General features: G+C 37.5%; 1 protein-coding gene across 1 annotated transcript in view; it reads left to right on the top strand.

Moving 5' to 3' along the window:
- Positions 1–6: 6 nt before the first annotated feature.
- The window catches only part of MMS22L (MMS22-like, DNA repair protein), a 91,501-nt gene continuing 77,292 nt past the window's right edge, over positions 7–14,215 (top strand). The window contains 9 exon segments of the mRNA XM_010185800.1: positions 7–110; positions 256–268; positions 1,178–1,365; positions 3,531–3,656; positions 6,824–6,876; positions 9,797–9,884; positions 9,979–10,156; positions 11,254–11,347; positions 13,300–13,430. Coding sequence (XP_010184102.1) covers positions 1,178–1,365; positions 3,531–3,656; positions 6,824–6,876; positions 9,797–9,884; positions 9,979–10,156; positions 11,254–11,347; positions 13,300–13,430 — 858 coding nt within the window. The 5' untranslated portion in view covers positions 7–110; positions 256–268.

Here is a 14,215-nt window from a genome sequence, read left to right as displayed (position 1 = left end):
GGCCAATCGGCGCCACGGCGCTTGCGCAGTGCTGGGTTGACGGCGGTGCGCGGGACCTACGGAAAAGTGTCCGGGCGCGGAAGGGGAGCGGCGCCTCCGCCGGCGCACAGGTACCGTGTGGCCCTTCGTATCCGCACTTCCGGCGTCCCGTCCTGGTGCTGACCCGCCGGGTCTAGTGAGGCTGACCCATCCCTCAGTCCGGTCTGGGGTGAGGCCTGGTCCGGCAAGGAAGTGCCTCCGGGCAGAGGGGGGCAGCGCTGGGCCGCAGGCTTTACGGGTGGGAGTCGTGTTCGTGGCAGATTCCCGCCAGATGTGGTGTCCGGAGGCCGCTGCCTGGCAGGCTGCTGGGGTGCTGATCCCGGCGGCTCTACCACTGCTTTGCAGCCTCCTGGGAAGCTGCTTTCCAGCATGGCTGGCCCAGGTTGCTGTGCTTAAAGTCAGTGGTTGGTTCGGCTGTGTCAGAGTGTGACAGACAAGTACAGGCCTGACGTGAGTTGCGACCGTGAAGGGTTGCTCTTTTTCTACTTTTTTTCCCAGTGTTTTCTATCGTATGGGGCCATGTTGATACCCTAAATTGAACAGGCTTTTCTTATAAACCCTTCTGATTTAGGGGATTCCCTTTAGCTGCTTATTTCTGCCTTGCTAGCATGCCTGTATACACATAGTGTCCTACTCTACACTGAAACACTGAAGTCATCCTTTCGCTGAAGAGTAGCACTGCTTCTGCTGCACTGCAGGATCTTGAGCTGTAATGTTGCCTTAAGTCATGAACAACCGGGAGCCTACAATGCATGATCTATTTTCATAGCAGAGCTACTCTGGTTGCAAAATGAAGTGTTGCTGAAAGTAGCTCACTTGAGCCTTGTAATGGATTCCTGCCTCTTACCCTAGTGCCAGTGACCTCATGACTAGTCAATTTAGAGAGTTAAACCAGAAGAAAATGAACAAACAGGTTGTGGTGGAGGAAGATGAAGTTGCACAAAGCAGCAGAATTGTGTGGCAAGGCATGAGACCATGATTGCCTTTCTCGGTATCTTTCTCTTTGTTAGTTTGGTGTTACAGGTAGGTAGATCTGTGTCCTCACTTGAGCTGAAGGATTATGGGAAGTTGTAACAAGGAAAAAATTATTAGAAGAAACAGTATGAGTGTTTTTTAATTTATTTATTTTCTGGAACAGATGGAAACAATGGATGATGACTTTGTGGCTTCCTCCACACCTCCATTTCTCACTGAAAGCTTGGAGATTGCAATGGAAGTGGAGAACGAGAACTCAAAGCCGCCTTGTTTTTCCTGTGCTTTTGACAACCAAAATGGAGGGAGAAGCTTCTCTGCAGAATCTTACTTAGCAAGTGGGTCTCTTAAGAGGTATGGGGGATTTTTGAGTTATAAAGTGTTCTTTCCACTGGTGTTTGGTGCCTCTAAATGGTGACAGGGTTTCCGGATCAGTTTGTTCTTCAGCTCTGATGATCCTCAGATCAACTTGGTAGTATACCATAGTGGGAAGAGCAATTGTATTAATATACTGCTTTGACCAGTGTTCTAAGTCCAATCCCTAGGTTTGTGAACTTACTTTTAATATACTGTAAAGGACCTGTTGCAGGCCTGTTAGGACACGTCAAAACTGGCCTGTTGTGCAACAGTATCTGAGATCCTTTAAATTTCTGAGGAGGCTGTAGCACTGCTTTTTCCAGTCATATGCACTATTCAGTGCTGGCCCTTTCTCTTCCACATGATGGAAACAAACGTGTTCTGCCCAGCTTCCTCAGATCACTGGGGCTGTCCTTTGTAGCTTTAAGATCATCTTTCTCAAAGTTCTACCTTTGCATGTGTTCTGGGTTTACGATTCAGAATTCACATGCGTAGCAAGTATTTTCCGAGAAATTCTGGAACTTTACTTTGGTTTAGTTAATATCTTCTTTACTGTCTGTGATCCAGCTTAGTTTTCTGTGCCATTTGCTGATCTTGCAGGGGTTATCTTGTTTTTCCTACAAAAGCATAATCTTGCTGGCTGGCTGGCTGTTGTCCTGCCAAACCTCATATTTTGTGTTGTTACTTTGAGATTTTTAAATCTTCATTTCGAAAGCTTTTTCAGTAAAGCCTTAAAGGGAGTTCTGCTGCACCTCCCCCATTCCCTGCCTTATTTATTTTTTTTTCTGTTGGATCAAATTCATTCATTCAAAATGATGTCAGATAGAGGACTGAGAGAGCTTGTGTCTGCATGAATGTATCATTAGTAGATTCCACACTGACAGAGAAACATTTCATGACAGAAACAATTACATGTGAAAACTCACTCAGGAGCTTGTATGTAGTCATGTTTCCCAGATCAGATCACTGCAGTCATGGTAGTACTGTTCTCCTGTCTACTTGGATTGTAAATTCTTGGAAAAGCCTGCATGCAAGGGACTCCTCTGTCTTCATTATCTAGAACACGAGCAACTGGATTTAATTGCTAAAGGCTTCAAAATAGACCAATGTTTAGGCTGTTACCAAGTGAACTACAGATGTCATGGGAGAATGAGCTGATTATTCAGCAGATGCTCTTTTTGCATCTGAGAACTGAATTGGTAGTAGTTTGTAGTTCAAGAAGAATATGCATTTGTTGTGTAACGTAATTAAAACCAAGTGCTTGCCCAGTACATTTTTTTATTTTTAAAAATAGAAATATTTATTGCATATTAGTGAATTCAGCTTTATCTATGCTGAAATATTTTATGAAAGGCTGTGGAAAAATTCTGAAATAATTTGCTTTGATACCATTGTTGTTACTGTACAGCTTGCTCTGATTTTTTTGAAAGCACATTAATGAAATCTATTTGCACAATTATTAATGTTTTAACAATCTATACAGCTGTCTGAATATCTATGCTTCGATTAAAAGGGTAGTTTGATTTTATTTATTTTTAGCCACAGCAAAGGGTAGTCATGGCCTAGTGTTACTTCATTATTATAACTTAAACTAACATTTTGTGACCCTCATCAGTTCACCTGCCTAAAAGGGTGCTTTTATTAATGTGCTTTTATCAATGTGTTCTATATAAATATTATTAAATATATATAAAGGAGCAAATGTATGTTCTAGCATTAGTTATTAGGCATGTAGTGTATAATAAGACAGATTCCAAACATATACTTACAGTGGAGCATGTTACCTAACATAGCGGCCTCTTCTGTATGTTCTGTCTCAGTCCCTTTGTAAGGATGGAGATGCTTCAAGTGGTAGCTTGTTAATTTTCATTTGTTTCTAAAATACACTGTGCGCTATGGCTATATAATCTTTTTGTGCTCTTAAAGCTAGGAGTTGTCCTATTTTATGTACTATATATTATATTGCTATAAAAGGTATAAACAGTGTCTTCTGAGAGCACTGCTACTCCTTACTATCTATAGTAATAGTATATATATCCAACTATCTACATGTTGCTGATATATTGATAAAATAGCAGTGGTACATAAGCCAGCTGTAGATACTGTATTCTGTAAGTTTATTACTGGGCAATGTATGTATATTGTTGGCTCTATTTTTACAGGGTTTTGCTGAGACTAGATCCTTCTCCAAATGACTATGAAGAAGATGTAGTGGAAATGTTTGGCTTTCAGTGGGTTACTGAAATGGCCTTAGTTGAATCCTGTGGACTTCTCTTTGGATTACTTAGGTACGATAATGTTAGTGTATTTTATAATTAATTCACTTCTGCAATTATACCCACCTGTATAACATGTATGTAACAAACTTTTCAAGTTTTTGGTAGTAAAATCATAAGACTGTGGGCAATGCAATGCATCCAAAAAGATTAAGCTGTCTATGTAACACTCCAGTAAGTGATGGATAAGACAGAGTTGGAATTACTAGAAGTAAATTTTATGTCACTGATTTTTTAATACTATGTGACTTACAAGTTTCTAAGCAGTATGCTGGATATCTTAGCCATCGCCAGATAATAATTGGTAAATATATTTATTACAACAGCATTGTGATTAATTTAGAAGGCTCTAGCTTCCGAATATTTGAATACACTGTACAAGATTTCCTTGAATAAGATTGTGCTACCCATATAATTAAAGTTGTCTTTTGAAGATTTTAAGTCCTTTCTTTTGTGCATAAAGAAAAGTGGAGGTTAAAAATCAAGTACTGTAAATGCTGGATGCAGCACTTTCTTCAGTTGTTTGGATTAGGATAGCTTCAGCAATCTCTTCAGATACAGTTACTCAGTGTTTGACTAATTCAATGTAGTTGTTTAATCTGGTCAATGCAAATACACAGATCACCGATAATCCTCTTTGCTACTGATAATCCTCAGGATGTACAGCACATACAGAGAGTGGATGGGAGAGGAGCTTTTGTATGATTCCACAAATATATGTGATATATTCCATCATTCCTTTGGTTGTAGTGGATTCTTCCATCCCTTTAGGGTATGACCACGGGCATGATGTGAAACATTATTAATAAGGTCTGGCTTATTGACACATGATGGCAGGAAGTATATTAAAACCAGTACTATTTAGCTGTGCTTGTTTGATGCAAGGTTTGACTTCACCGTGATTTAAAAAAAAAAATAAAATCTGATGATGTAGGAGATAGGAGGATAACTTAGTTAAAAGCAGCACTGTATCCCTTTCAGCATTTATTCATATCAATTTATTAATTGTTAAATAATATAAAATTACTGGGCAGTGAGACAGTGATGGAGTTGATCTGTTGAATTAAATATATATTTTTTTCTGTAATATGAACTGCTCTATAATTGTAAGAGAGATGAACATAAGACGTACATTTTATTGTGGTCTTTATAGTATCCAAGCTATGCATGTTTTAAAACCTACTGAACTGGTAGGAATGGATTTCAGCTAACTCTTGGCTATGAGAGTTTGGTTGCTAAGCTGTCTTTTGGTGTGACAAGTCCCTCTGCAAAGATATTCTCTCTTTCAGTTCATTTTTTCAGTCATAAAATGGAACACTTCCATTTATAGACCAGTTGAAAACTCAATGTAGGAAAACTCCTTTTACCATTGTAGAAATTGTAAGTGTTAGTACAAGTTATGATTCTTGAGGACAAGGTGGCTGTAAGTAGTTCAATTTATGAAATACAGATAATATCTGTGTTTAAATACATGCTTACAGAAACCTAGTCTTTTTCAATATATCCTGTAAATAGTAAAGATTATTATTTAATATTTCTAAATATTGTAATAATTATTATACAGCAGAACTGCAAGTTAAAAACATTAATTGCACAATAAAAATAATTCTTACCTGTGTTTTTTTATGTGATTGAAGATGTGTGAATCAGAGTAAGAGCTGTGTAACCATTTCATTGGGTATATTAACAGAATATATCTTTTATTGATTAATAAGCAGAAATACCAGATTAACTGTCACATTGTAAATCAAATGGTTTCATGATTAACAACCGTAAGAATCAACTTTTGAGGTACAAATGCAAACTGAAATTAAAATTACTTATTTAGCTGATGATATCTTTGTTATGCTTCTCATGCCCTGTTTGTGCTTTTATTTTATCAGCCCACTGTATTTTGTCTTTTGTCAATTCAGTGGAGTGTCTTTTTTTTTCCTCCCCGCCTCCCCGTGTGCCTCCTTTCTGACACTCTGTCTAACCTTCACCCTCAACAGCCCTCTTCCATGAAGTCCTCCTTTAGACTTACTTCCTTTCCACATGGTTGAAATACTTGAAAAAATCCTGCAGAAACTCAGCTTTCACCTCAAAAGAAAACAAAAAAAAAACCCCACAACCCAAATGGCTGAAGGTAATCTTGGGTAGCTGACGTGATTTTATCCAAGGAAAGAAGAGCTAAGGGAGATAATTTTAATGCGTGCCTGCCCTTTAATATGCAGGTTACAAGCTGAGTTTTTGGATCCTTGTGGGCACTTCCTAGTTTTCAATTTTTTAATTTTTTTTTTCATATGAACATTTGATCTGGGCTGGATCCAAGTATCCTGTTTTTGAATCCTGCAGTAGTTGCTGCTTTGACTGTATAAGAAATGAGGCAGAGAGCTCCTTCCTCAATTTATGCAGCACTTTCTTTCAGAAGTCTGTCATACACAGTTGCGCTTTTCACATGTTCAGTTTAGTACTACGTTATCTCTGTGGAGACCATAGTTGAAGACCACTTGAAAATAACAGTTGTTGGAGTATGTGGCTGAGTACTTACCTATGTTCCAACTTTTTTAAATTTCCGTTTGCAGTGGCAATTAGCAGCTTTAAAAATGCGCTCTCTCCCCTCCAAAACTGAACTGAGTTTTAACTTTTCTAGAAACGTTTTCTCCTTTTACTCTCCTCTATTTGTTGCTGTTTTTCTTTTGTGCTCAAGTTTCACAGCAACCCTACGCAGGAGGTGGGAAAAGCTGCTGATAAATTTACTAGTGCTTAATCACAAGTGAATTAATTTAGTGTAAATTGACTGTGTGTCATAAGGGCTAACTTTCAGGTTTATTCTGTGATCAAATATGAAGTTGAGTTATGCTTGTGGAAAGATCACGTACAGGGAATGGCTATTGGTGTTTTTGTGTGCATTCTTGTTTTTTCCTCACCTAATATTTAGCTAATTTTGTATCTGTTGTTACTGTGTTTGATGTTTTAAAAAGCAGCAAAAATGCTATTTGTTGTCATCCCTTCACACTTGGATGTGCCTGTTGCCTTCCACTAATACTCCTTCCTAAATTAAATTTCTGTAGGTTTTCTTCAGAAATACAAAGCAAGAAACACTTCTCACCTCTCTGTTCTATTTAGACCTTACTAAAATGTAGTTAAACAACTTTTACCTGTATAAATACCATAAAGTTTTGTATTCCTTTAATTAGGCAACAGATATACAGACTGGAAAACCTAGTACAAATGAGTGCATCTGATTTTGGTAAGTTTAACACATTTAAATTGATATTGGGGTAGATACCTGACTACCTTTTAATTATAGAAGTATATTATCACAGATCACACTTGTGCTTTCCCTCGTGACCAGGGCTCGTGGAGTGTGCTGCAGAACAGCGTATAACCAACATAAACCTGCAGTAAGGGTACAGATGCAGGCAACCAAGTGCTGTAAGGTAGTGTGGACACAGTGGATATGCTGTGGGTCAGTTTGGAACCGGATCTGCCTGTAGAGCAGGTGCATGGGGCAATCCTGACCTTACTGACCTTAGTGGGGAGTTTTGCGTTAATTTGACTTGAGCTAAGATGTCACACCTAAGGTGGAATTTGGTGAAACTATTAACTCCTTTAGTTAAAAATGGAAAGTTGCATCAGAACTCCCAATACCTGTTCTAGTTACAAAGGTGGGGACTTTTTTTCAGTGTTCTCTTGGCTTACATTTAAACAAGTTAGTCATATTTGCTTCGTTTAGTTATTTACAAACTTAATTTATCATTGCAGCAGGATCAATAAAATGGGATCACTACAAAATGCCTTGTTTCAATTAAATACTAAGGCATGACAAGCAATATGTTTCTGAAGGATTATTGCAGCCTTGGGCTTATTGTAAGTTTGAAGGGTGAATTACCTAGCAAGTTGAGAAGTTCAGTAATTACTCAGAAATAAACTGTCTGCAGTATCTTCTCATTGCAGATATGTTCTAAGAGTACAAGGAAGTAATTTTTATACATTACTATTACTTTAGTTTGATATTGTCATGCTCTGCCATTTAAATAATTGCTTTGAATTTATCATCAAGCTCCTTTCATATGCTTTTGTTGACTGTATCTTGAAAGTCTAATTTTGCTGACATTTAATACATAAGTGGAAATAGCCTTATTTTAAATTACATTTGAACTTATATATGGTAGCTGGACATCAAGAAACTGCTCTCTAGTTCTTCTTCCCTTAAATTTAAGCATCTACTTGGTTCTCTGCTCTGTATTCTGGTCTTCGTCTTGTCAAATAAGCTAGAAAGATTTAAAAAAATGTTGACTTTTATGCTTTGCACCAGGCTTTCTTTGTGACTTAGAGCAAATCATTGATATATCTGTGGCTCAGTTCCCTCTTGATACAAGCAGTCTAGTAGTAGAGGGGTGTTTAAAATGATCAGGCAGTGTGATGTTATGTATTATTGATGTCTTAGATAAATGTGCCCTTGCCACTGTTTGAAACCCTGATTTAGAGTTTTAGCTCAGTAAATCTTTGTTGTGTGTATATGTTTATACAGTTCTCAATATCATACATTTAATTTAATTTCTTGTTGGTCTTAATGAGCTTTGGAGACTTTGTACTGAGAACTGTGTATGTGGAAACCATATAATAATCTCTGTGGTGTTTTGTCTTTGTTTGAAAATGCCTGATCTGTTCTTACCACTCTACTGTTCCTGTTTTATTCCACTTATTTCATTGCTTAATGATTTCTGACAGAATGCAAAAGATCTTGTAGTGAAATACTATAATATAGAATTTTGCTTCAGCAGAATTTCCAAGAACTTAGTATATTTGTTATTGCTACAAAGCAGTAGTAGTATCTATAAATAATTCCTTTAGAACAGAGTGATTTGAGCCTCTAAACCTATGGTTCATTACCATGGCAGATCCTATGGCTTCTTATGTAGTAGGGGCAGGCCATACACTGGGATATTATGGTACTTGTATGAGTTGGTTTGCTTCACTCTGTATGTGTTCTTGCTCCAAAAATGTTGAAATAGGCTTATATGCCTAACTTTTTTGTGGGCTCCATAACAAGTGGCATACATGAACTTTAAAGTTGCTGGGAGGGGATGAAGAGAAGCAGAGGGGAGAAAGAGAGCAAGAAAAGGCAAGGGAAGACGCCCCAGTGGCCAGCTGGGGAGAGGAGCAAAGGAAACTGCCTTTTCTTGGGCATGTGGTCCAGGGCAGTTGGTGACAAAGAATTTTTGCCACACATCTCCTCTAATGCGATACACTTTCCTTGGAGCCTGCTCAAACTCCTTGTTTGCTGTTCCCATTTATGATGCTCTTAACAATGATTGGTACGTGCTTAATAGGATACAAGTGGTGTAGGATGACTGGTTGCTAAGCATTTGTGTATACCTATTATTGGGCAGTAGTTATTTGGTATTTAAAGGACTGGATCTGCTTTATTATGGACTGTTTCATCTTTTCCTAATATAAGCTGAAAGCTACAAGGCAACGAGTGGGAATAAATAAGGAGTGATTCTCACACCAGTAGCAATAGCTTCTGATGAATCTCTGCTGTTACGATGGTGTCTGCAAGATAAAGAGGGGGTAACACCATGAGAACAACAGCTTCAGAGAGCAAAGGAAAGGAGACATAGCTGCAATAACTGGCTAAATGGAGACAGAGCTGCAAGTGAAAGGCAGGCTACAGGATTGTGAATGGACAGCTCTTAGCATTACACATCTTAAAGCACTGTGCATCAATTTGATGCTTCCTAGGAAGAGAAGTTACAAAGCATGTTTCCAAGTAAGTCCACCTGCTTAAATCTCCCAAGAGAAAAGGATACTGAGAAATTTTCACACATGTGAAGGTGTCTTGGAAGCAGACAGGGAGCATGGCAGTAGGACTGGCTATTTCTTCTAGCACTGATTGCTTGCCTTTGCCAACTTTCCTGAGGGACTGGATGCTTTCTTTTCCCTTTGCATCTGGATGTGCGCATAAGATGATACAATAAAAAATGGATGCCTCTGTCAAGATGACATTTAGAAGTGGGTGTTTGCCACCAGCCACCTCCCAAGTTGTTCTCCAAAAAGAGGGTGGCTCTCCAGTGGTCTGGTTTAATTACTGTAGAGAATGCATATGTTATATGAGTCGCAGTGTGGGCACATCTGCTTTAAGCTACTGATCTCTTTTACTTCAGGTCAAGCTGCAAACTTGCACTCTGAAGCAGAGAGCATCAGGCATCAATGTATTGAATTTTTGAATTATGTGAAAGTTTTCATCTTCAGGTGAGATTTGCACACAGTTTACTAACTTGGTTACTGAGCTTTGTGTAGCTGCTGCTTCTCCATTCTCTGATTCTGTGTCTGTATGTGTGTTCAGGTATCTGGAACGCCCTAAAGTGGAAAATGATGGGATGCTCCATCCATATGAAGAACTAGAAGCACAGATACCATCAATGTTGGTGGAAGAACTTCATGCTTTGACCATGCACATTGGTCACCTTTGTGAACTCCCTAATAGTGTTCTGGCAGCATTTACTATTCAACAACAGGCCAAGGTTGATGTGTTTTATAATTTCTTTTTTTTGTGTAACAGTACATATTCAACTTGAAAATTTTTGGCTGAGTAAGAACTAATCTTTCTTCAGGCTGAAATTGAACTTACAGCTTATATTTTGTTGTTTTTTTCTTCCCTTCATTAACTAAATGCTGTCCCATACTTGGCAAACACAGCTAATGAGCTTTAGATTTTTTTTGCTGTTGTTTCTATCTTTTCTATTTTTTTTATGTTTTATAACTTTTAGAATTCTTTCTGCACTACACAAATGATAATACCATCTACAGGTAGATAAGTAGGCTTGAATTAGCAAAGAATGTTTTAACAAATTCTTCAGTATTTGTTCTTACTAATGGCTAAAACTTCTGCACTTTCCTGTAGGAAGGGCACTTTTAAAAAAAATGTGTTCTGAAATTGGACTCAAAATAGGAAGGGGTCATGCCTATAAAAATGAGGCTGCAGACATGGGAGTAGACACTACAGTATTAAACACCAGTGAAGTATACAGCATTAAGATTTATGCATACGTAAAATAACTAAAGCTTTCAAAAATTTTAGAAAGAAAAAAAAGAATTTCAATCTTAGGTATATGAACTAGTACCCAGAGAAATGATCCACTGTGAAGCAGCATTTTTAATCTTTTTGTTTGTTTAGCTTGTCAGTAGGGCCACTGTTGAGCCAATGAGTGAAACAGAATTTCAAGTAAACTTTAAGGAAGAGAATATTGAAATTTTGGATTGCTTTAAGAGCACACTTTATTTTAGCAGTTTGTGGGCTACCTAATACTTTTCTGGAAAGGAAGTGATAACTAAGGATGTCAAGCTTGAATCAAGACATTGTGTTTTCATTAGATCAGATTAAAGACTTCATGAACATCCTCTGCAGACAGAACTAATTTTCGTGAAGGTTTTTTGGTTTTTGGTTTTTGTTTTTTTTCTTGAACTGAATGGCATGTATGCAGATTACAATGTATTTGATCATAGATATCTATAATGTTCACTGCAGGCAAAATGTATGCCCATCTTCATGTGTTTTAGCACAGTAGCCATAATTCACTAAACATATGTTAAAAATAAAGAAATGTATTTCTATTCACAGGTCCTTCCCCCATCATGGCATTTACTACACCTACACTTAGATATTAATTGGCTAGTACTGGAAATTCTTCATGTACTGGGTGAAAAGATGATGAGTAAGTATGCAGGTTTTTTTTCTTGAATCTATGATTTACCTAGATTTCTCATCTTAATTTGTCCAGAATAATTTACTACTTTTGGAGGTTTTTAAGCATAGCTATATTTAATGGGGTAAACTCAAATACGGTAAAGGCAGTTTCTTTGTGAATCTTCAGGTAGTTCAAATTCAATGAAGTAGCATTAGGAATTTGTTCTGTCAAAACTTGACTGAGATTATGAAGTTTGTTAGGAACTGATGGTTACAACATACTAAATATTTAATAACGATACACTTTTGGACATTGCAAATAAATTTTTATTAATTAACAGAGATCCACAATGCATAACAGTGAACAGCAATTTGATGAAAACAATGTAGCAAAAGTGTCCCAAGGACGGACCAGAATCTCAGAACAGAGAATTTGTATTGTTGAGCAGATGTGACACTAAGAAAATACTGGGCAAAAGAAGAAGCCTCAGTTAGAGAAGTTTGTTCAAAGTACAGCAAGAAAAGGGCAAGGCAGTACCTTTTTTTTTCTTTTTTTTTTGTCTTTTAAAGACTCTAGAAGGGCAAAAAGTAGATTGGTAAGAGTGAGCTACTTATGGAAGCTAGATGAAAAAGGTCATAGAATGCAATTGAAGAACCCAACTTCATAACAGTTTGCTGAAGAATTGTTAAACTACAGAAGAGTACTTTATTTGCTTTGTGAGAATAATATCTATTGTTCATGTCCATGCTAGCAAATCAAATACATCGCAAAGATGTATTTTCTTCTGTAATCACTGTATCACTACAATCAAACCTGCCCTTTCCCCTCCATTATTAGAAATTATCAATGTAAGTTTCAGATAGGAATTACAACAAACAGAGAGTTGGAGTAACGTCGAGGTCTAGAAAGAATGCACTGTATGATTAGCCCGGGTAACTGATACTGAATCTGAGCTCTTTTGTCTGAGTGCTGTCACAACAGACCCTTGCTAAGGTTAATGCACCATCACTGTTTCTGCATGTCTGTGTTGCTGGGTAATGTGTAGGTTGGCTGTTCTATAATTCTAAGTTTCTTTTATGATCCGATGTGGGATAAATTGTTTTCCTTTTTTGGGACCTTTTGGAGAAGGAATGGGAAAACTCTTGGAGGCAATTATTGTTCAGAATTCTGTATTTATTTCCAAAGTTTTGAGTAATAATATAGCAATCTATTTTCTTAAGAGAAAGCTCATGCCTTTTAAAAACAAAATTTATTAGCCTAGACAGTGGTATCTCTGCATATATTACCTTGTCATGTATTCTTATGTGCCTTGTAGAATTTCTTAGGTTCTCATCTCATACTGCAAAGCACGCTGAGTGGAAACTTCTGAGACCAGTGGCAGGACAGTGGGTTCAGGGCTTCACCCTGCATTTTCAAGAATAAAGTACAGGCTGTTCTACGTATCTTCTGTTCCACTGATGTTAGGGGAATTGTACTGTTGAAAAGATTGTGGGATAAGATCTTACAGCCTCTTAACTTTACCATTTTATCTGTGTTAACGTCTGCAAATCCTCAAGTTGGAGTATGATCATGCCAGCTTTTTGCATCAACACATCCAAAGGAAAGTGTTAGACCTCTCCAGAATTGTTTGTCATCAACTTGCATATCTGCAAAACATGTCATGATTTCAGAACATGCGCACTGGCATGTGACAAAGAGGAACTTGCAGATAAATAAATCTTTATTCCACTGCAAAAACTGTGCCAATAAAAGGCTGTAAGGTGCCAAACTATTTTGCTGTCAACGAGAATAATACCAGACTTCAGTGTGATAATGAAGAGACTAGCTTGAACTTAGAATGGGTGAAATTTCCTAAATGAGTTTGTAAATTCAGCAAACCATTTCTACAATATATAGAATAGAAAAAAAAATTCGGTCTTTCTTGTATTCCTACAGCCAAACCTAGGACTAAACAGAGCTAATTTTCTTTTGTCTTTTAGGACAAGTTGTATATGCTAACCATTTCATAAATCTAACTGGAGAGAATTTAACCAGTATCAGTTTATTTGAAACACACTGTGGAAATCTCATATCTGATTTAATAAGCTTGTCCATCAACAAGTATATAAAGGTAACCTTTTTTTCCTTATACAGGACATGGGCAATTAGATGCTTGCATTGGGAACCATATGAATTATATATTGCACCAATGCATAGATGACTTCTTACTTCTAAGTTTTAAATGTTATGTATGGCTTTATATCTCCATGTTTTAAAGAGTGTTATTTGTTAGGAGCTCAAATTGTGTTATATTTATTCATGACCATCTGGCAGTTGAATGAGAGAGTAATATTGAAATGCACTGTGTACAGAGCAGAAGTGAGTGCCACATTTCCTAAGTTCACTGTTCCAGGTTTAATGCCAAACATGGCACAGTCTAAAAGGTTTAGAGCTATAAATGGGGGAAAAAAAATAAAAAATCTTTTCAAACTTTCAACAGGAACAAGAAAAGAGTAACTGTAATCCTTGCAGTAGGCTAACTGGACACTTGCAGAATGTCGTAGTACAGTTTTTTGTTGCGCTGTTGCTATTTCCGCAACTGCTTCTTTCTGTTACAACGCTTCTACGTTTGTCAAGGCAAAACTTGTCCTTCTTTTTTTTTTTTCTTTCCTTCTGTAGCTGCAGAAGCTTCTGTAGCTGTAGCTGTAGCTTCTGTAGCTTCTGTCCTTCTCACTTGTTTTGAGCACTCCAAAGCTAAAAACTCATAATAGCTCCAAGTAGTAGCTAGTAAAAGAGCTGTGTAATCTTTGGATGTGTCATTGTGAAGCCTGTTTCAGATGGGCATGTGTGATCTGTGAGCACAGGACTAAACTCTGAGAATAAGTAGTAGTGACCACTGTATATTTTGTTTTCCTA

Source organism: Mesitornis unicolor, unplaced genomic scaffold (assembly GCF_000695765.1).
Source record: "Mesitornis unicolor isolate BGI_N332 unplaced genomic scaffold, ASM69576v1 scaffold2396, whole genome shotgun sequence".
Taxonomy (NCBI): Eukaryota; Metazoa; Chordata; class Aves; order Mesitornithiformes; family Mesitornithidae; genus Mesitornis; species Mesitornis unicolor.
This window is presented reverse-complemented; position numbering and strand designations above follow the sequence as displayed.